Source organism: Equus caballus, chromosome 11, assembly GCF_041296265.1.
Source record: "Equus caballus isolate H_3958 breed thoroughbred chromosome 11, TB-T2T, whole genome shotgun sequence".
Classification (NCBI taxonomy): domain Eukaryota; kingdom Metazoa; phylum Chordata; class Mammalia; order Perissodactyla; family Equidae; genus Equus; species Equus caballus.
In genome coordinates, this window is record NC_091694.1 from 49,995,378 (window position 1) to 50,017,500 (window position 22,123).

A 22,123-nucleotide genomic window follows, 5' to 3' on the forward strand; every position below is an offset into this window, starting at 1 on the left:
GTTCTGGAGTGTGGAGGAAAAGGGATTGCAGTTGCTTGTGTTTGTCCCCAGCCTGACCCACTCACTCTTCTGTGTATGTGTGTTAACTGTTTTGAATCTTATGTCTTTGTCCCTAAAAGGAGCAGGATGACACAGCTGCCATGCTGGCTGACTTCATCGATTGTCCCCCTGATGAGGAGAAGCCACCATCTGCTACAGAGCCTGATTCTTAGTTTTTTCCTACATCCCCACTACTTGTTTCCAATAAAGTTATGTCTTTGGATATTGATTGCTGCTTCTGCCTTTTGCCACAGCTGTGGCCCCAGCCAGAAGGCCCCAGGTCTCCTGGGCTTTTCAAGGTATCCATAGTTTTCCCCAAATGTCTGTATAGCTGTCCTGTTGTCTCCATTGTACAGAGGAGGAACCATTGACTTGCAGGAGTAATGGACTGTCCTGTTGCTCAGGAAGTCAGTGCCAGAATTTTAGAATTTTCGCCCTCTGCTCTTGCTGATGCTGAATATGTGTTGAGTTGCCTGTGTGGTTAAGACTACAAGGAGTAAGAAGACGTAGCCCTGCTTTTGAGTTGTAATCCAGGTGTGGGAATGTGTGGGAAATTTCTGGGATTAAGTGTCCTAGTGAGTGAATCTCTGAAAACACACGTGTGCGCGCACACAAAGGCCCTTGGTCTGAAAGAGTAGGCTGAGTGATTGTGATGGAACTTTAGAAAAATATGAAGGGTATAGAGGAGTTTGGTCATTGGATTCTGTGAAATTTGAACCTTGGGTGTCCCAAAGTAAAGGGGCATCCACAGTGGGTATGGGGAATGAACTCTGTTCTGGGGCTGGTCCTTCCAGTGACAACATCCCAGTACCGCCCCTCTTCTGTGCCCCCCTTCCTGACAGGAGTTTGACAAGCTCCTCACCCCAGGCCTTCTTACCTGCTCTTGAGATCTGGCCATTTCCTAGCCGGTGTCTGGTCCCTTTAAGCACTTAGACTTCTAGGCCTTGTGGGGATGCACGTGTGAGCGTGAGCCTAGAGGTGTATATATGAGAGGATGTCGAAGTCATGGCTTCAGGGAGATGCCCTGTGATTTTTTTCACTCAGACTCTTGAAGTATGAACATAAGTGCCTTGGAAATGCAGAAAAGGGAGTGATTTCTCCCAAATGTGTGTATCCTGAAGGGCCTCTTTGAGGAGACATTTGAGCTAATTTTTGGAAACTTAGTAGAGTTTTAAAAGAATTTCCCGCCAACTTGTTATTTTGAAAAATTTCAAACCTGTAGAAAAATGCTACAGTATATAACCTTTGCATGGATTCCTCAGTTGTCAACATTTTGCCACGTTAGTTTTCATCTCTGTATAACTGTCTATAACTACATATAGACATATGTATTTATATATGCACATATATGTCTGTAATCAATACGTTTATAGTTATCTATACACATTTCTTTTTTTGTGGGATCATGTAAAAGTAAGTTGTAGACATTATGGCCCTTCACCTCTAAATTCTTCAACATCGTCTCCTCCTAAGATTAAGGACATTTTTCTGCATGGTCACAATACCACTATCAAACTTAAGAAAAGTACAGTAGTCCCCCTTTATCTGCAGGGGATAATCCCCCAGTGCCCAGTCGTCCCCCAGTAGCTGTCTGAAGGCACAGATAGAACCAAACCCTGTATATACCATGTTTTTTTCCTATACATACCTCTGATAAAATTTAATTTCTAAATTAGGCACAGTAAGAGGTTAACAACAATAACTAATAAAGTGGAACAATTATAACAGTATACTGTAATGAAAGTTACCGTAGATCTTAGCAACCTCAGCATATGATTTTTTTTCTTGCCTTATTAAGTCAAGAACTTTCACTTTTTCACTTAAAGGAAGCACTTTACAGCTTCTCTTTGGCGTATCTGAATTGCCAGCATCACTACTCTTGTGCTTTGGTGCCATTATTGAGTAAAATAAGGGTGATTCGAACACAAGCAGTGCAACACTGCGACGGTCAATCTGATAGATGGCTAGTAAGTGACTAATGGGTGAGTAGCTTGTACACTGTGGATATGCTGGACAAAGGGATGATTCACGTCTGGGGTGGGACTGAGCGGGATGGTGCGAGACTTCATCACGCTACTCAGAACCATGTGCAATTTGAAACTTAGGAATTGTTCATTTCTGGAATTTTCCGTTTGATGTTTTGGACCACAGTTGACCACGGGTAACTGAAACTGCAGATAAGAGGGGATGCCTCTAACAGTAATTCATATTGTATGTGTATTGTGATATTCACATTTCTCTATCCTTGATATTTCTTTTCCAGCTGTTTTTTTCTCTGATTCAAGTTTAAGGAGTTTCTTTTAGGTGGAGAGGGCCGTGTAAGGCCTAAGGATCACTGCAGGGACAAAGATGCACAAGTGAGAAAACTCCTGTGATAGTTATTTTTCAGGAATGGAAAGAACCTGAACTCTAGAAACTGTAGATGGGTGAAGCTGACGTTCACCCTCAGGAAGGGGCTAGAGCAGAAATTTTTCTAATTTAAGTTGTATCCTGAATAGATAATCTATTCACACGGTTCAAAACTCAAGAGGGACAAAAGGTTGTCTTCTCACCCCTATTCTCCAGTCACCCAGGTTTTCCACCTTGAGCAGCCAGTATTATCAGTTTTTGTATATTCTTCCAGAGATAATGTGTGCATATACAAGCAAATATGTATAAACATCCTTTCCTTTATTTTTCACACAAGTAGTAGTATATTATCACTTAATATAAATCACTTGGGGCCAGCCCTGTGGCGTACTGGTTAAGTTTGGTGCACTCTGCTTTGGTGGCCTGGCTTCCCAGGTTTGGATCCTGGGCAGACGTTCACCATTCATCAGCCATCCTCTGGCAGTGACCCACATACAAAACGAAGATTGGCAGTGATGTTAGCTTGGCTAATCTTCCTCAGCAAACAACAACAGCAAATATATGTGAATCACTTAATTTCATTAAGTCATGGGATTTAGTCATTCAGTAAATATTCAATACCAATTGTGTACTAGGCACTGTTTTCTCAATAGATATTTTTTGAAATAATTATAGATCCCCAGGAGATGGCAAGGGTAGTTCAGAGAGGATGGGAGTGACATGGCACCTTTCACCTCATTTCCCCCAGTGGTTACATCTTACATAGTTATAGTGCAATATTAGAACCAGGAATTTGATGTTGGTACAGTGATAGGCAGTTTTACAAGCTGGAGATAGAGCGGTGAAGAAAACAGACAAAATCCCTGCCCTGCTCTTAATGGAATTTATATTCTAGATGTGCGGTGGGGTAGACAATAAATAAGTAAAATGTATGTTAGGTGGTGACGAGTGCAGTGGGAAAGAAAGGACAGGAATGGGTTTGTGTGGGTGTGTTTTTTTCCACATTTTATTATGAATATTTTCAGACATTAAGAAAATTTGAAAGAATTATGCAGAGAACATCCATGTATCTACCATGGTATTATGTATGTGTGTGTGTTTGTGCAATTTTAAGTAGGATGGTCAAGGAAGGTCTTGCTGAGAAGGTGATAGTGAATAAAGACCGGAAGGAGTTGAGGGGAGAGCAATGCAGACTTCTAGGGGAAGAGTTTTCCAGGCAGAGGGCACAGCAAACAAAAGGTCCTGAAGCAGGAGCATTCTTTGGGTGCTGAAGGCAAGTAGACCATTGGGGTTGAAAAAGAGATGAGGTCAGAGAGAAAATAGAGTGCGAGTCAGAATGGGGGGACAGGGATGTAGGCCATATGGCTTCTATTCTGAGGGAGGTGGGAAATCACGGGAGGGTTTTGATCAGAGACTTGACATAACATGATTATATTTTAACAGGATCTCACTGACTACTCTTGGGAAATAGATGAAGGGGACAGAGTAAGGGTGGTGGCAGAGACAGCAGTCAGGAGGCTAATCCAGCTAGGAGAGATGATGTCTTGGGTCAAGTGGTGGAGAAGTGGTTGGATTCTAGATAATTTTTGAAGATAGAATTGACAGAATTTGAAGATCATTCCATTTCAGTTCACACTGAGTTTCCTCGTTCTTTTTTATACAGCGGGCTAGAATTTCATTGTCCCATAATTTATTTAACCAGTCCCTGACCGATGAATATTTAGGTCAATTCCCTATCTTTTGCTGCCACAAACAAGCAAACATATGTATTTGTATACAAGTGACGTATGCACGTGTTATTTTGTCCATAAGTATAATTAAGAGAAATTCCTAGGTATAGAATTGCTGAGTCCTTTCTTGCATGTTGTACCAATTTTTGCCCCATCAGAAATACGAGTATTTCCTGAAACCTTTATCAGTGTGTGTTAGCAAACTTTGTGATCTTTGCCAATATATTTGCCAATATATTAGATGGAAAATGGTGGCACATCAATGTGTTTTCATTTATATTTCCTTTAAGAGAGAGTTTGAACCTGTTTTCATGTGTTTAAGATCTCTCTGAATCTCCTGTTCTGTGAAATGTGCATATGCTTTGCCTATTAAGTTGTTGATCTGTTTCCTTATTGTTTCACAGCTCTTTATGGAAAGTTTGCTCTTTGTCTACAATAAGAATTGCAATTTTTTTGGGCTTTATTTTTGTCTTTTGACTGCTTATAGTGGGTTTTTTTTTTTTAAAGATTGGCACCTGGGCTAATAACTGTTGCCAATCTTCTTTTTTTTTTTTTTTAAAGATTTTATTTTTTTCCTTTTTCTCCCCAAAGCCCCCCAGTACATAGTTGTATATTCTTTGTTGTGGGTCCTTCTAGTTGTGGCATGTGGGATGCTGCCTCAGCGTGGTTTGGTGAGCAGTGCCATGTCCTTGCCCAGGATTCGAACCAACGAAACACTGGGCTGCCTGCAGCGGAGTGCGCGAACTTAACAACTTGGCCACAGGGCCTGCCCGCCTATCTTCTTCTTTTTTTTTTTTTCATCTGCTTTTTCTCCCCAAATCCCCCCAGTACATAGTTGTATATTTTTAGTTGTGGGTCCTTCTAGTTGTGGTATGTGGGACAGCGCCTCAGTGTGGCCTGATGAGTGGTGTCATGTCCGTGCCCAGGATCTGAACCAGCGAAACCCTGGACGCTAAAGTGGAGCGCACGAACTTAACCACTCGGCCACGGGGCTGGCCCACCTGATAGTGGTTTTTGCCATGCTGAAAACTTTTGCTTTTATTAATTGTATTTCTTTTTTTTTTTAAATTTTATTTTTTTTCCTTTTTCTCCCCAAAGCCCCGCGGTACATAGTTGTATGTTCTTAGTTGTGGGTCCTTCTAGTTGTGGCATGTGGGATGCTGCCTCAGCGTGCTCCAATGAGCAGTGCCATGTCCGCGTCCAGGATTCAAAGTGACAAAACACTGGGCCACCTGCAGCGGAATGTGTGACCTTAACCACTCGGCCACAGGGCCGACCCCTAATTGTATTTCTTAATACGTCTTGTAAAGCTCCTGGGTTTTGAGTCATATTTTTAAAAAGCCTCACCATTCTGAGATTGTTAGAAGATTTTCACTTTTTTCCTAGTATTTTAATGATGCCATGCTTTTATAATACTAATTCTTTTGTAGTTTTAATTTTTATCTTTAAATCTTTCATCCATTTGGAATTTATCCTAGTGTGAGATGTGAAGTACAGATCCGACTTTACTGTTTTGTCGAAATGTCTATTATTAATCTTTTCTTGATGGATTTATGATACGTTCCAATATTTGATAGGAAGAGTAGGTTATTAAGGTGTGTTTTGGCTTGGCTTTGGGAAGAAATAATCGAAAGGAGCCAGAATGGGCTCACAATTCAGAACAGGGCCTGTCAAACTAGTCCTTTTGGGTTTCTGGATGGAGAATTGTAGAAATGGGGAGAGCTCTTGACTTTTCAAGCTCTTCAGTGGTCTCACAATACACTGTGACCATGTAGAGAATGTTGGCTGAATGTTAGGATGGTAAATTAAATTATTCAAGCAGTTAATAATCATATCCAAAGGATGATAGATCAGGGTTATTCTGGAGAAGATTTCTCGGAGTGCGGTCCAGACCTTGCTCAAAATCACTATAAGTAACTTGGATGTAGATCTGTTTATTAAATTTTCATAGGACACAAAGTTGGAAGGCTAGCGGATATGTATTTGGAATTGTCTGATAAGGATTTTTTTTAAGTTGCATGGTAGAATTTTATAGGGATCAGAATATGGTTCTGTCTTTGGGCTCCTCAAACAATTGCATAGTACAGGAAGACGACGTGGCTTAGCGGGACTAGGAGGATTCAGAGATGGGTGGAGGGTGAAGACAGCTTTCCGTCAGGTGCTTAAGTAAAGAGCTGGAGCTGAGCTGGTGGTGATTAAAGGTGGCATGGGGGTGTGGTTGGACGGGTTGTGGAGGGCCTTGGAAGCTGTGCTCAGGAATTTGGCTTTGTTCTCTAGGTAGCAGGGATTCCTTTAAAGTTTAACCTTGAGGAGGAAAGTGACTATTTCTGTTTTCCATCAGCTTTGGCAGCCTGTGGAGAAGAGCTGGAGCCCAAGAGGTGAGAGGAAATGTTCACTGGTCTAGGTCGAGAATTCTGAAGTGGGACTTTGGGCGGTAGCCACGGGCAGGGATGGGGAGGTCAGGCCCTAAGTCCTTTTGCTTTTCCCCAGGAAGAGCTGGCTGCCTGGCCTAGGCCTTTAGTCTTCTGTTGTCACTCACTGTCCTTATTGCTTTGCCCTCTAGAGATGGGGTTTTGGGAGAGTAAATAGCTGGAAAGTTTAGATAATCCCCAAATGGCAGGGCCTATAGCCAAGATAGGAGTAGTTTGGGGTTTATTGAGTGCTTATGGTGTACAAGCAGGGTAGCAAGCATTGGGGAAATAATACATCTTTCAAGATCTTTCTCTAAAGGAATTCCCAGTCTGGCAGCGATGCAGAACACTTTGAGCGAGCATTACCTCTAGGAGAGCGAGCAACTGGATCTGTGGGGTTTGGAGCTCAGAGAGGGTTCAGGGCTGCAGAGATTTGGGAGGGGGCAAGTCATCCAGGGAATATGAGCAGAGTGAAGAGAGAAGTGGGCTGAGTGTGGAGCCCAGAGAACACCAACATTTTAGGGGCAAGAGGGGCCTTTAAAGGGGAGTGAGGAGAACTTGGAGAGGGCAGCGTCCAAGAAAACAAGAACTTCAAACAGGACAGGAAAAACATCAGTGCTGTTGAGAAATGTCCGTTGCATTTCGCAGCAACCACTGGGCTCTGGGAAAGCAGTCTGAGAAGGGTGGTTGGGGCCGAACTCACTGGGAGGGTTGTGAGGCCAGAAAAGGGGAAATACACAATTCTGCGTGTGAAGGAGGAGAGAAGATGGGGTAGTGAGGGCGCTGCCCGCCCTCTGCACCTCCCCGTCTCCACCCAGGGACCGGCCACTGTGCTGCCTCTGCAGCCACCTGCCATGAGCCCTGCTCAGTTCCGGGCGTGTTCCTTCAATGGTTTCTGACTGCTGGGGCCAGGCTGCTGCTCAGCCTTTTGTGTGGTTCTGGTCATAACCTCTAGGGGAGGCAAAGCTCCCAGAAGATCTCGGGCTCTGATCCCTGACCACCCCTAACGGGCAGAGAGCTGATGTTTTCAGAGGGGCTTTGGCCGGCCTATCTAAAATCACCCCTCCCTCCGCACCTCCCATCATTAAGCCCTTACCCTGCTCCCCTCTTGGTAGCACTTAGCACCATCTGATGTATATTATTTAGTGTGACTTTATTGGAGTTGTCTCCTCCCAGTAGACTCTAAGCACCAGGAGAGCAGAGACTGTTTTGTTTTTGGTTGGTTCACTGCTGTATCTCCAGTCCCAAATTCCTGATTCGTAGCAGGGGCTCAGTGACTATTGAATGAATGAAATGAGTAACTGATCCCCGATCAGTCCCTCGAGGGGCTGAAAGTGGGAGATAAGCAAACCTTATCTACAGCTGGATAAGCTCTCTGGGGAGGCTTCTGGTCCACCTGATGCGGGGGAGTGCATATTGCTGGAGGAGATTGAGAAACTGAGCTCAGCAGGGGTATTTAGCCTGTCAGACTGAGGTCTCCAAGCTGTTCTTCCTTTAGCTGTCTGAAGGGGTCACTCAGTGTTCATCTCACACGCTGTCTGTTCCAGCCCTCTCCCTCTTATAAGGCTGAACGCAGCAATAACAGAAGAATGGCCCGGGGCAGCAGGCTGTCCCTGGAACTGCACCGCCCTCTCCAAGCCAGGGAGACTTTGAGGGGCAGCTCTCAGAGCCCGGCAGGTGCCACTCCCTGGCCTGTCTCGGGGGTCACACTGATCTCCAGCCCGTGTGCCTGGTTTGCTTTCCCACCTTCAGTCGCTTCCTGCCTGGGTCCAGGCAGAAATCTGTTTTCAAACGCTGGCCGAGTGACTTCCCTATGATCTGCTCTGGGATTCCCTCAATAGATATCTGTAGCACCCTCTGGACAGGGACTGTGTGTTAGGTCCACGAGAGGGGTGGGGTTAGTGGGGAGGCAAGGGATCAGAGGCGCTTTGGAGAGAGTGCCTGTGGGCTGGGCATTACGGGACGGGCGTTCTGGAGGGAAGGTTGGGGAGCCCACCGGTCCCAAGTGATGAGCCAAGAAGCAGGACATTTTCACATTTACACTGTAGCAAACAAAGTATTTCAGTTTTTAAGAAAATTTTTAAAACTTCCTAACTTAAAAAAGTTTTTTCAAATCTGTAGAAAAGTTAACAGACTAGCAGTACAAATTTCACTTCAGATTAATCCAATATTGGTATTTTGCCACATTGCTTTCTGTATGTCTTGAATCATTTGAGAGTAAGTTGTATCATCGTAATACTTTACCCTTAAATACTTCTGTTACCGAACCTGAAGTGAGTTCGCTCACCCGTTGCACAGGAAGCAAATCTCTGACACCGGGGGTGGTGGAAGAAAGTAGGAACTTTATTTTTGCACAGCGCTGAGCAAGGAAAGAGGGCAGCTAACGTTCAAATCCCAAACTCCCCGAGAAGCTAAAAGGAAGGGTTTTTATTTGGGGCTTTAGGTAGGGGCGGGGGAGCATATGGCCTTGCTGGTCGCAGCTTTCCCACCAGCCTGTCTTTGGCCTTGAGACACTTGCAGAGAGGAGGGAGCTCGTGACCTTGCTGGTCAGCAGCTTTCCCACCAGCTCGTATCTCTTTGTGGGGGAGGAGATGGTCCAGGTGCTTGTCCTTGACGGTGTCTGTCTCCATGGAGGATAGCGGATTCTGGAGGCAGGAAGCCAGAGAGTAAGCAAGGAATGAGTGTTTTGGTTTTAACCCCATATATGTTGGGTTTAACCTGGGGAAACTGATACCAGGGTTGGTATCACTTCCACGCTCCTAAATGTTTATACAGTATTTCCTAAGAATAAGGACTTTCTGTTACACAATCACGAGGTGATTATCACTCAAGAAATTTAACAATTGAGAGAATACTATTACCTAATATGTTGCTCATATTCGAATTTCCTCAGTTGTCCTGCTAATGTCGGTTACAGCTGTTTGTGAATTTAGCTTTTTATGTCACCAAGTCACAGGTACTTTTGTCCCATCTGTGGCCTGAACTCTGTTTCTTGTCCTGTTCCCAAGCCTCATCCCTTTCCTCACCCCCACTTAGACCCCTTCGTGGCCCTTGGCTGGATCTCTGTGGCCTGGGCTGCCTCTGCTAACTCCTGCTTCGCTGTTAAGGCATTAGTTTCTAATTAGTATTTACTGCTGCTTTTCTCTCCAGTCAAAAGCAAAAATAAATAAGAGATTGATAATTTTTACTAAAAAGATGCCTGTTAAACAGAAATGCCATACTTGTCAGGCAAAAATAAGGGCCAGGTTGTGGGAGGATTGATGGACTCTCAGGCTCCCGCCAAGGATCCCTCTCCTCTCATCTGGCTACAGTCATTATGGGGGGCCCTTGACCACTGAAATGCAGCCACACACGCACACACGAAATTCCAGCCTAGTTTTATTGCTTGCATCACTTCTTCAGTTTCCACAGAACACTGAGGCCGGCACTCAAAAAGACCTCTGAATGTGTGGGTCAGGCTGAATACATGGTAGAGTTGCTCTTCCAACAACATAGTAGGCGCTCATGTTTTTGTGGGTTGAATGAAACATAAAGGAATGCTTGGGGAAGCCAGAAATTGACTGGATAGCAGGCAGCAGAAAAGAAGAGTTTGGGATTGGTTAGAGCCATGTCATTGATTGGCATCATAAGTGGGAGTAGGAGAAAACAGTGAGATAAGCTGAGAGAAAGCAGAGAGGATTTAAGGGGAAAATTCATCCTATTGCTTTTGTTGTGACATCGTAATAACTAAGAATATTTCTACATCTTAAAATTTTAGTCTATAATTAAAGTAAACATTCATTCTTTCTTGGGAACATGCTTCTTGCTTTACTCGGGCTTACTTCTTCTCTAGACCTACTATCTATTTGTTCTTCTGGAACTTCACCATCGTCCTTGGAAATTCTCTTTGCCTCTCCTCTGTTTCCTGGTTCCCACGCCTTCACTTTTCTTGGCTTATTTCCTTATTTCAGTGGGGCACACCCTCTAATAGCTTCTTGAGAAAGGGTGCTTAAGAGGTAAATTGGTTTACTTCTTACATGTCTGAAAATAACTTTATCCTCACATTTGATGGGCAGTTTGGCCAGGTACAGGGGTCAGAAATTATTTTCCCTCTAAATCTTGTAGGCATTTTCCCGTTTCTTCTAGTTTCCAGTGTTGCCATTGAGAAGTCTGATGCCATTTGGACTCAGTTTGTATGTGAACTATTTTTTTAAAAATTTCCTCTGGAAACTTTTAGGATTTTTTTCTTTGCAGCATTCTGAAATTTCACAGTGGTATGCCTTGGTGTAGGTGTTTATGTTCATTTTGGTGGCACTTGTGGGTTGTATCAATCTGAAACTAATACTTTCTCAGTTCTAGAAAATTTTCTTACATATTTTCTAAATTTTCCTCATTTTTTTTCCCTCTCATTCAGGACATCTTATTATTCTTTGTCTTTTTCTGGGAGGTTTCATTCACATTTCCTCTGGCTCTTCTTTTGAAATTTTAATTACTGCTATCATATTTTTATTTCCAAGGGCTTGTCCTTAGTCTCTGAATGTTCCTCTAAAAATAGGTTCCTGTTCTTGTTTCATAGCTACAATATCTTCTCTTATCTTTCCTTTGATGTTAATGGTAATTTTTTTAAAAGTTTTCTTCAGGTCCCCTTATCTCTCTTTTCTCCAAGTCCCCTTTCTGTTTGGTCTCTGTATTTCACACTAGAAGCTTTCCTCAGATATCTGGTGATGCTTCACTGTCTTTCATATTTAAAGCAAGAGCCTATGAGATGCTCATTGGAAACTTTGTGTGCATCAGTGGGACTCTGCTACTGGAGGGCTTTGCTGGGCATGATCAGCTGGGGACGTGATTATTTTGTGGGAGGACCCCAAATGCCTGTGTTTGTAGATCATTTCACTTGGTTGTGCTCAGTTTCTTTGAACAGGAGTCCTCTTGTCTCTTGCTTATCTCTGCCTGGCTGCTGGTGTTCAGGGAGCTTGGATGGGTGGGGGACTGGGAATTCCCCTGTCCAGTATGTTGTTTTCAGCATAAAATTGCACCCTGGCTCTCAGCCATGCCTGGTGTTCCCAGGAAGGAAACTTCTACTTTTCCTCCAGGGCTGGGCAGAGGTAGTTGCCTGGCTGCACAGACTGGGGGAAGAGATATGCTGCCTTTAAGGATTTTTAACGAGTTTTCCAGTGTTCAGTCCTGCTCTGCACCTGTGCCTTCAGAGGTATCTGGTGCCTTCAGTTACTGGGCCTTTTTGGTGTTCTGTGTCAGGAACTGGCTTGCTCCTTGGAATTTTCTAATGCCAGCTCTGCCCCACTCCGTGTCTCTAGTTTTTCCTGGTTTTCCAATCTCTTAAGGCAGTTATCACCTGATTGCTTCCAGGTGACAGAATTTGTTGACATCTCTCATCTGCAGTTGTCACCTTTTCTGCTGTCTTTATTCTTTTTTTTTTTGAGGAAGATTAGCCCTGAGCTAACGACTGCCAATCCTCCTCTTTTTGCTGAGGAAGACTGGCCCTGAGCTAACATCCGTGCCCATCTTCCTCTACTTTATACGTGGGACACCTACCACAGCATGGCATGCCAAGCAGTACCATGTCTGCACCCGGGATCCAAAGCGGCGAACCCCGAGCCGCTGAGAAGCCGGACGTGCGCACTTAACTGCTGCACCACCGGGCCGGCCCCCCTGCTGTCTTTATTCTTGTGGGTTTATATGTTTTAAAAAATTTCTTTATTGCCGTTAGTGTGGGGCTTTAGGAGAGAGTGGAGGTAAAGGTGTGTTTGATCATCCATTCTTTATCAGAAGTGTCTGCAATATCTCTCTGGACTGAGAAGTAGTCTCCTCATCCTGGTTATAAGGGCCAGCTTTCTCAGGAAAAGTGTGGAACGGATGGATGTATCATTTTAGGAATAACAAATGGCAGATGCTAAACCTGTTTACTTTATGTATTGTGTGCTCCGTGTTTGAGGCAGGCTGTAGGGACCTCTACACAACCCTATTCCTTGGCCCATCCTTGAGCCATAATCTGCTCTTCACCATGGGGAGAGAGGCGCACTGGTGAAGAATGCTCCAATTCTTCTTGGGTTCCCTCCCTTCTAGGCTCATGGACCACAGATTGGAGTCGTCACACTGGGGTGTGCTTCAGCTCAGCCTAAGTCTTGTGAGAACTAAAGTGGGGACTATCTGGGGCTTGGGAGACAAGGTTGTTGGAAGCAGCAAGATAAAACTTTCCCATCAGTTGAAGTATGATGTTCTCTTCAAGAATGAGGGCAGGCTTAAAGGAGAGAGCTCTGTGGCAGGTCCCTGGAACCCTCCAGGTTAGGGGGCTCCCTTTGGATGTTGTCATTCTTCAATGGAGAGCTAGGCCCTTATGGAATGGGATGCACCTTCTGTACATTGAACTCGAGGCACCGTCATAAATCAGTGGCAGAGGTATTTCAGTCAGTTAAGCTAGTGTGCTTTTTCCTTCCAATCCCCGAATAGAAAATCCTAACATTTGTGAACGTGTTAGAAATGCTCCCAGCACAGAGGCTGTCACCCCATCTCTCTCATCTCCAGGCATTTCGGATAATGACAGCTGTCAGGTGTCCTGATGATTGTTTGACCTCACACGCTCTTGTTCTTCAGGCTCCCCTTTCTGTTAACATACTCTGTCTTCAATTAGAACATTTACGGGTGTTTTTCTTTTCTTTTCTTTTTCTTTTATTGAGGTCATGTTGGCTTATAATATTGTGTAAATTTCAGGTGTACATTACTATATTTCAGTTTCTGTATAGACTGCATCGTGTTCACCACCAATAGTCTAGTTTTTATCCATCACCCTATATATGTGCCCCTTTACCCCTTTCCCCCTCACCCCAACCCCTTCCTCTCTGATAACCTCTAATCTGTTCTCTTTATCTATGTGTTTATCTTCCACGTATGAGTGAAATCATATGGTATTTGTCTTTCTCCGTCTGACTTATTTCGCTTAGCGTAATACCGTCAAGGTCCATCCATGTTGTTGCAAATGGCACAATTTTGTCTTTTTTTTCTTTTGGTGAAGAAGGTTGGCCCCTAGCTAACATCTGTTGCCAATTTTCCTCTTTTTGCTTGAGGAAGGCTGTCGCTGAGCTGACATCTGTGCCAGTCTTCCTCTATTTTGTTTGTGGGAAGCCACCACAGCATGGCTTGATGAGCAGTGTGTAGGTCCATACCCATAATCCAGACCTTTGAACTCCGGGCTGTTGAAGCAGAATGTGCAGACTTAATCACTACATCATGGGGCTGGCCCCACAATTTGTCTTCTTTTATGGCTGAGTGTGGTTTGCTTTTCTTAATCTTGTCTCTTAGAGTCTTACGGCTCAGATGACCTTATATTGAATCTGAGATGTTTCCAACATTCCACAGTCTCCCACTCATAAGGTCATAAGTGTAGAAAATTTTCCAGTGCAGTTCCAAGTAATACGGTGTCACTTGAAAAATGATACTTGATCTTTTATTCGATTTCCAAGGAACTGTGTATTTTCAGTTCAGTTAGCTTACTTTGGACTTAATGTAGGTGTGGATTTCAAAGTGAAGGATTAAGTAAGAAGCTTGGGCTACCCAAATGATTTAATTAAAAATGATTCAAGAGTTCTCTTTTTTTTTAATTAAAAAGTTTTTTATTTTTCCTTCTTCTCCCCAAATCCCCCCAGTACGTACTTGTATATTTTAGTTGTGGGTCCTTCTAGTTGTGGCATGTGGGATGCTGCCTCAGCATGGCCTGATGAGTGGTGCCATGTCCACGCCCAGGATCCGCACTGGTGAAAGCAGAGTGCGGGAACTTAACCACTTGGCCGCAGGGCCAGCCCCTCCACATATATCTTGACATCTACAAAGTAGAACACCATTGGGCAGACATATGCCCTGTTTGTCCTCCATATGCCTTGCCTATAGGGTTCTGTGTCCTGTAAGGCAAGGGGCCTGCAGTTTCTGTCAACCCTTTTTGTTATAAGGATTGGGGTAGCTCATCTCTGTAGGCCTTCTGCTTCTTGTCCTTGGTTTCTGCATGTCTGTTCCCATTATCTATTGTTGCATAATGAATCATCCTGAAACTTAGTGACTCAACACATCAACCATCATTTTGTTATCTTTTACAGTTCTGGCCGTTCATGGGCCTCGGCTGTTATTCTCACTTGGGCAATCTCATGTAGTTGTAGTCAGGCAGTGGCTGAGGTTGGAGTCATCTCAAAGGCTTCCTCATTTGCCATGCTGGTGGTTGATATTTGCTGTTGACTGAGATCTCAAGTTAGGGCTGTTGGCCAGAACATCTCCATGTGGCCTCTCCATGTGGCCTGGGTTTCCTCACTGCATGGTGGCTAGGTTCCAAGAACAAATATCCCAAGATAAGAAGATGTAAGGCAGGGGGCCAGCCCCGTGGTGCAGCAGTTAAGTGCGCATGTTCCACTTCGGCGGCCCGGGGTTTGCTGGTTTGGATCCCGGGTGCAGACATGGCACCACTTGGCAAGCCATGCTGTGGCAGGCATCCCACATATAAAGTAGAGGAAGATGAGCACTGATGTTAGCCCAGGGCCAGTCTTCCTCAGCAAAAAGAGGAGGATTGGCAGCAGATGTTAGCTCAGGGCTAATCTTCCTCAAAAAGAAAAAAAAAAAGATGCAAGGAAGAGCATGACATTTAACCTAGTCACATAGCGTCACTTCCATCATATCTAGTGGTTGAGGCAGTCACAAAAGTCCACTCAGGTACACAAGAAGAGGGAACTGGACCCCATCATTCAATGAGAGGAATATCAGTATTACAAAAGAGCATGTAAGATGTTATACATTATTGTGGAAATATTTGGAAAGCACAATCTGTCACAGTCCACCCTCTCACCACAAGTCATATCTGTCCCACATGCACATTTCACTCAGTCCCTCCCCCAAGTCACATCCCATTCTGGCATCAAAGTCCAAGGGCCGTTCCAGGTGAGGATGAAGCTTCCTGAGTGTGGTTTCTCAGGTACAGCTGCTTGACTGGGGTTCAGTTTACTGCCTGTGAGCTCACTGTGGCTCTTGGTTGCACCCTCTAGATCTTAGTTTTCTCTTCCATGCCATCCTTCCTTTTCCATAAACAGTAGCCCCTGTTTGTCGGTGAGTAGTTTTCTTAGCCTGACTCTTGCTTGTAGAAATTTGTGGATCCAAAGTCTTTTTTTCTGGGGCTGGCTCTGTACCCGAGTGGTTAAGTTCGCATGCTCCGCTTTGCTGGGCCAGAGTTTTGCTGGTTCAGATACTGGGCATGGACATGGCAGCACTCCTCAGGCCATGCTGAGGTGGCATCCCACTATAACAGAGCCAGAAGGACCTAAACTAGAATATACAACTATGTACTGGGAGGCTTTGGGGAGAAGAAGAAGAAAAAAACAGATTGGCAACAGATGTTAGCTCAGGTGCCAATCTTTGAAACCTCCCCACCCCCCCCCCCAAATAAAGTCCTCTTTTCTGTTTGTACTGTTTCTGTTCCTTTCAGTTCAAGCTCATATAATTTTTTTTTTTTTAAAAAAACCTTGTGGGTGTTGTATGTATCAATTATGATCCAATCTATTAGACAAAAATCCATATACAAATCTGTTTACAATAATCCCTTCTCTAGCTTGTGCTACTTGCTCTTAAGATTCTTAAAAGCCTTTTAGTTTTAACAGAGAAATTTTGCCAGACATCCCCTTAAGATCCTTAAAAGGCTTTTGTCTGTATGAAGCACCACCTTAAATCTTTCTGAGGTTTTAACAAATGATTTTACAGTTGGAGATTAACCTTTACAGTTAAAGATTTACAATAGACCGTGTTTTCCTGAAAATGCCCTGGATTTAATCTCTGCCCAGAAGCCATTTCTCAATTTTGGCACTGTGGGTCATCTGGAGTGGCTGAGAGTAAGAAACAGCTTTATTTTCTTAGTATTTATTTTTTCTTAGCAATTCTTTTTTTTTTTTTCTGGGAAAGATTCACCCTGAGCTAACATCTGTTGCCAATCTTCCTCCCCAAAGCCCCTGGACATAGTGGTATGTTCTAGTTGTAAGTCCTTCTAGTTCTTCCATGTGAGCTGCCACCACAGCACGGCTACTGACGGATGGGGGGTGTGGATCTGCACCTGGGAAACGGGGCTGTGGCCACCGAAGCAGGGTGTGTGAACTTTTTTTTTTTTAAAGATTGGCACCTGAGCTAACATCTGTTGCCAATGTTTTTTTTTTTCTTCTTCTTCTCCCCAAAGCGTCCCAGTACGTAGTCGTATATTCTAGTTGTAGGTTCTTCTGCTTCTGCTATGTGGGACGTCACCTCAGCGTGGCTAGGTCTGTGCCCTGGATCCGAACCCGCAAAACCTTAGCTCGCAGAAGTGGAGCTCGTGGACTTAACCACTCTGCTAGGGGCCAGCCTGGAGTGTGTGAACTTTTAACCACTAGGCCATCAGAGCTGGCTCAAAACAGCTTTATTTTAAACTCAGCAAGTCCTGGATTGTTCATATGTAACATTTTGTCTTTAACTTGTCTCTCTCCTCTTGCATTTCATCATAGGCAGTGAGAAGTCGGGTGGTCCTTTCAATATTTTGCCTAGAAATTTCATTAGATCATTGAGTTTATTAGATGCATTTCCCACTTTTCCTGTTCTTGCACTATCACACAACAATACTACACACATAAGATTTCACCAGCCCACATAATCTCTTCCTCTAGTTTCCAATAAGCCTTCTCTCCAGTTCCTTTAAGCCTTGCCAACAACTTCCTTGAAGCACTTTAGGTTTTCACTAACACTCTCACTGAGGCCCCTTAGGCTTCTGCCCAACACCTGGTCCTAAAGCCAGTGCCACATGTTTTCGATTTTTGTTTCAGCAGCACCCCACTCTTGGGACCAAAATCTGTCCTAGGTACTTATTGCTACTAACAGGTCACCCCAAAACTTGGAGGCTTAAAATATCGGCAATCATTTTATTGTTATCTTAAAAGATTCTGGGGGTTGCCTGGGCTAGGTGGTTCTCACGTGGAGTGTCTCACGTGGTTAGAGTCAGGTTGTGACTGGAGCTGAAGTCATCTTGAAGGCTTCCTTACTCACGTATGTGGTGGTTGATACTGGTTATCAGCTGGAACAAACACCTACATGTGGCCTCGCCATGTGGCTTGGGCTTCCACACAGCGTGGTGACTGGGTTCCAAGAGCACAAAGTGGAAGGGAGTGAATGAATTTTTTATGACCTAGTCTTGGAAGTCACAGAATGTCGTTTTTGTTGTGCTCCATTTGTCAAGGCAGTCACAGGGTCTGCTCAAGAGCAAGAAGATTGAACGTGAAGTGCATCACTCAAAGGGAGGAAAGTCAATGATGCGGCCGTGTCTAGAAAATACAATCTGTCACAATGTCCGAGGGAAGGTTTTAATCACAGGGGCCATCCTTGCTACAATCAAGACCAAGGAGCAGCTGTGTACCTAGCTTGTTTGACATCCAAAGCAGTTCATTTTTAACACCCTTAAATTAATTTTGGTAATCATGAATTGAAAAAATAATTATAATAATCATGGCTAGAAAATAATTTGAGACAGAAAAAAAATTTTGTTTTATTGAACTTTGTCTATATAATCATACCATTACAATTGTTTTTAAATGAAAAGTTAAAAATTACAGTAAAAAAAGAAAAAAGTTATGGAGTTTTAATTTGAATTCTGTTTTTGAATTCATTCCTTTCTTCTTTGAAATTTGATTCTCTTTTCTATGTAAAAGCTTATTTTCTTACGTTTTGTTGTTGCATGGTTAATGGCCTTCTCCACAATTTCTGTGGTCGGTCTTAATAGTTTAAAGCTTGGTGCTTCACTGTGCATTGTTTAAGGCTGATTCCAGCTGTTTGCAAATGTTTTGGTGTCTGATTCATTGCTCTTAAACTTGACAGCAGAGAGAAAAGATAATTCAGGAAAGCAAAACTGCAGACAGCAGGATCTGAGCTGATCCTCTAGTTTCCACATTTTTTTTTTTTTTAAATCAAAGCGTACTTCAGGGATTGAGATTAAATTTTTAAAAATTGTCTTTGGGGCTGGCCCAGTGGCATAGTAGTTAGTTAAATTCGTGTGCTCCACTTCAGCAGCCTGGGGTACATGGGTTCGGATCCCAGGCATGCACCTACACATCGCTCATCAAGCCATGTTGTGACGGCATCCCACATACAAAACAGAGGAAGATTGGTACAGATGTTAGCTCAGGGACAATCTTAAGCAAAAAGAGGAAGATTGGCAATAGATGTTAGTCCAGGGCCAATCCTCCTCACCAAAAAAAAAAAAAAAAGAACTCTGACCTACAACCTCTGGAGCAACCAGTCAGGGAAGCCAAACTACAACCTTTGAAGCAAATGGTCCCATATGGTCAGGACTTGGTCAATAACTGCTAGCTTCCCTAATTTTTGCCCATACTTCCAATTTAGGACCAACCAGAGAAAGACAAATATGCTCCCCTAACCAGTCTCATAGGATGCCCCTGCTTTAGTTAGCCTGTCTAGAGCTTTCCCATGCCAACAGCCTCCAACTAGGAAATACCTGAAGCCTCCCCCTGTTTTCACTGTGAAGCTTTCCAACTATCCCACCTGCCTTTAAGTCTCTGCCAAACACAAGTGATGGTGCCTGACTCCCTTGCTTTATAGCAAGCTCTGAATAAATAGCCTCTGTTTGTTCTCATTTGGATGATCTTTGTTTATTTCCACACTGGTGGAGATGCAAAATGGTGTAACCACTAGGGGAAACTGGCAGTTTTCTATAAAGTTAAACATAGACTTACCATGTGATCCAGCAATCCCATTCCTAGGTATTTACCCAAGAGAAATGAATACTTTTGTTCACATGGCAACCTGTTTGCAAATCTTTATACCAGCTTTATTTGTAATCACCAAAAAAAATCAACAACCCAATGTCCTTCAACTGAATAATGGAATCCTGTTTCGGCAGAAGGCTTAGTGTGGAGGCTGATCAATTTCAATCATATCATATATGCTTCCTGAGAAACTCCGCTTTCTTAAGCAATGGGATGTCTGTAAAGGCTGGGAAACACGAGATGTTGAAGTCTTCTGCCACTAGTTATTTCACCAGAGAATTTCTTAGGCTCAGTGGCTCTAAGTTCATGTACCAGTGTATACATGACTTACTATTGAGACATCCAATTCGAGATTGTGCATCCATTCCCTGAAGGTTATAAGGCTGATTTCAGTGTAGTTACACAACTTCCCTTTGTCTTTGAAGTGGATTTCCTAGGACCATAGTGGCTTGTGTGCGACTGGCATCAATATGCACGATTCGGCAGTAGTGAGGAGGGTGCGCTGCTTGCTCAGGATCAACATGTAATTGGCTATACTACCTTAGTTCAAACTGTCCTGGATGGGAGCTCAAAATGTAGCAAGATGGTCAATTAGGGACACCGTTGTCCCTTACATTCTAGGGGAAATTTCCTCATACCCCCCAAATTTTCACAGCCTAGAGAAATGCAAAATGTTCCCCCAAATTTCTGTGGAAGTCTTCAGGCTAGTGGCCTTAGTATATCTCTTGCCTCTAATCCCAGTTCCCGGGATGGTATCTCTGGATGGCTCTTGAGCAAACTTACTTGCAAAATTCAGTTCCTCCACTCAAAATCACACCACATCAAGCATTTCATCATATTTATGGAAGGTCCAGAAGGTTTGTTGGAGGAACCTTCATGCAGCGCAGAGCATTTGGCAATCTCTTTGCCCTCTCATATCCTCTACCTTCCTCCCACGACTGTTAGGGGCAATATTTATAATCCATTAAATTACATTCCTAGGCCCCACTTTGATGGAATAATACTTGTAAAAAACAACATTAACATATGTGTTTTTGTGGTCCTGGTACTTCCTTCCACAATTTCAGCTGGGCCTACTGTGCTTAATCCTCAGTTTTGGATTTTTGAGTTTCAAATCCTGAACCTAAAGGGATTGGGAATGACTCCTGTGCATAGACGATGACGGTGAGAAATGACTACTGAGTGAGGACTGGGAGGGGCCACAGAGAGGAGCAGGGTCAGCATCCAGGGTCCTCTCTGCCCTTCATTCAGGGAACCTTCTGTTGTCAGTGCCCAGGAGCCACATGGGGACAGAGGAGGGCACACAGAAATGACCAGTGGACATCACCTGCATAGAAAAGCTTTGCTGGTTGCCCATGTCTGTCCCTTTGATTGCAGCCAATATGTCACCTATAGCAGGCCCTACAACCCTGCTTAGCCCCTGTTTGAATTATCTCAGGTGGGTGGTCTTTATTGCTACATCAACATTATTTGTCAATTGCTTTACTGATTGATCAGTTTCCTGATCAGTTTTCCAATTGGTGAAGGCTTCTTTTTCAACACTTGAAGTTCCACTCTGCGGCCAATTAAATGGGCAAAGTTGGTAGCTGGTACTCATAAGGGAGGAATATCTGAGTAAGGACTAATTTTGTAAGTGGTCAGTTCATCATGAATATTTTTTGACATTACATAACCTTATGTGTTTGGGGACTCAGAAAAATATGTAGACCATATTAATTATTTATTGATTTATTACCATTACCTCAAAACTCAGTGGCTGAGAGCAACAAATGTTTATTGTCTCACACAGTTTCTGAGACTCAGGTGGGTCTAGCTCAGGTCTTTCATGAGGTTTCATTTAAGATGTTGCCTGGGGCTGCAGTCATCTGAAGTCTTGATTGGGGCTGAAGGAACTGCTTCCAAGATGGCCCCCTCACATGGCTGTTAGTTAGAGGCCTCAGTTCCTCACTGTCTTGTGGCAGAGAGGCTCAGTTCCTTGCCATGTGGACCTCTCCATGAAGTTTCTTCATTATCCTTATGACATGGCAGCTGACATCTCTCAGAAAAGCAGTCGAAGAGATGAAGAGAAGAAGAAAGAAAGAGAGGGAGAGGGAGAGAGAGGTGTCTTTTAGGACCTAGCTTCAGAAGTCATATGCCTTCCCTTCTGCCATATTCTATTGGCTATGCTAACCTGATACAATTTCGGAGGAGACTGTGCAAGGGCATGAATACCATGAGGTATGGATCACTGGGGGCTGTTCTGAAGACTGGCTGTCACTGTAGGCCCTCTGGCCCCCAATGATTCATACTCCTCCCACAGGCAGAATACACTCACCCACTCCAGGGCACTCCAAAGTCTAATCCCATGACAGCATCAGTTTGAAATCCAGAATTTCATCATCTAAATCAGGGTCAGCTATGGATGAGATATCTCAATTGTGTTTCCATAAGTATGACTTCTTCAGTGAAATTCCTCTCCTTCTGAAGACCTGTGAACTAAAGAGAAAGTCATCTGTCTCCCTCCCCCTGCCATACAATGGCGGAACAGGCCTGGGATAACCACCATAGATATTCCTATTCAAAAATGGGGGCGGGGGGGTTGGACGGCCTGGGTTTTACCTCTCAAGGTCACAAATGCATCATAACCTAATCTCACTGAATCTACCCAGAAGTTACTGTGAACGACTTTTGGGTGTCTTCCTAACTCTTCAACCACACTTTTAATCTGTAAGAAAATCATTAGGTTTGTGCCATTTCTATAGATAATCAGTTTTATCCACTACATTTTGATTTTTCTGAATTTCATTTATAACAGAAAACTTGAACTTCAGTTTTGGGGCTTCTTTTTGCTGAG

At 43.7% G+C, this 22,123-nt stretch overlaps 1 protein-coding gene across 2 annotated transcripts in view; it reads left to right on the top strand.

Moving 5' to 3' along the window:
- The window catches only part of PELP1 (proline, glutamate and leucine rich protein 1), a 43,803-nt gene extending 43,535 nt beyond the window's left edge, over positions 1 to 268 (top strand). For both annotated transcript variants that reach the window (XM_070228066.1, XM_001502967.4), the window contains one exon: positions 120 to 268. In XM_070228066.1, the coding sequence (XP_070084167.1) occupies positions 120 to 212 (93 nt within the window). In that variant the 3' untranslated portion in view covers positions 213 to 268. The remainder of the gene's footprint in view (positions 1 to 119) is intronic.
- Positions 269 to 22,123: the final 21,855 nt, after the last annotated feature.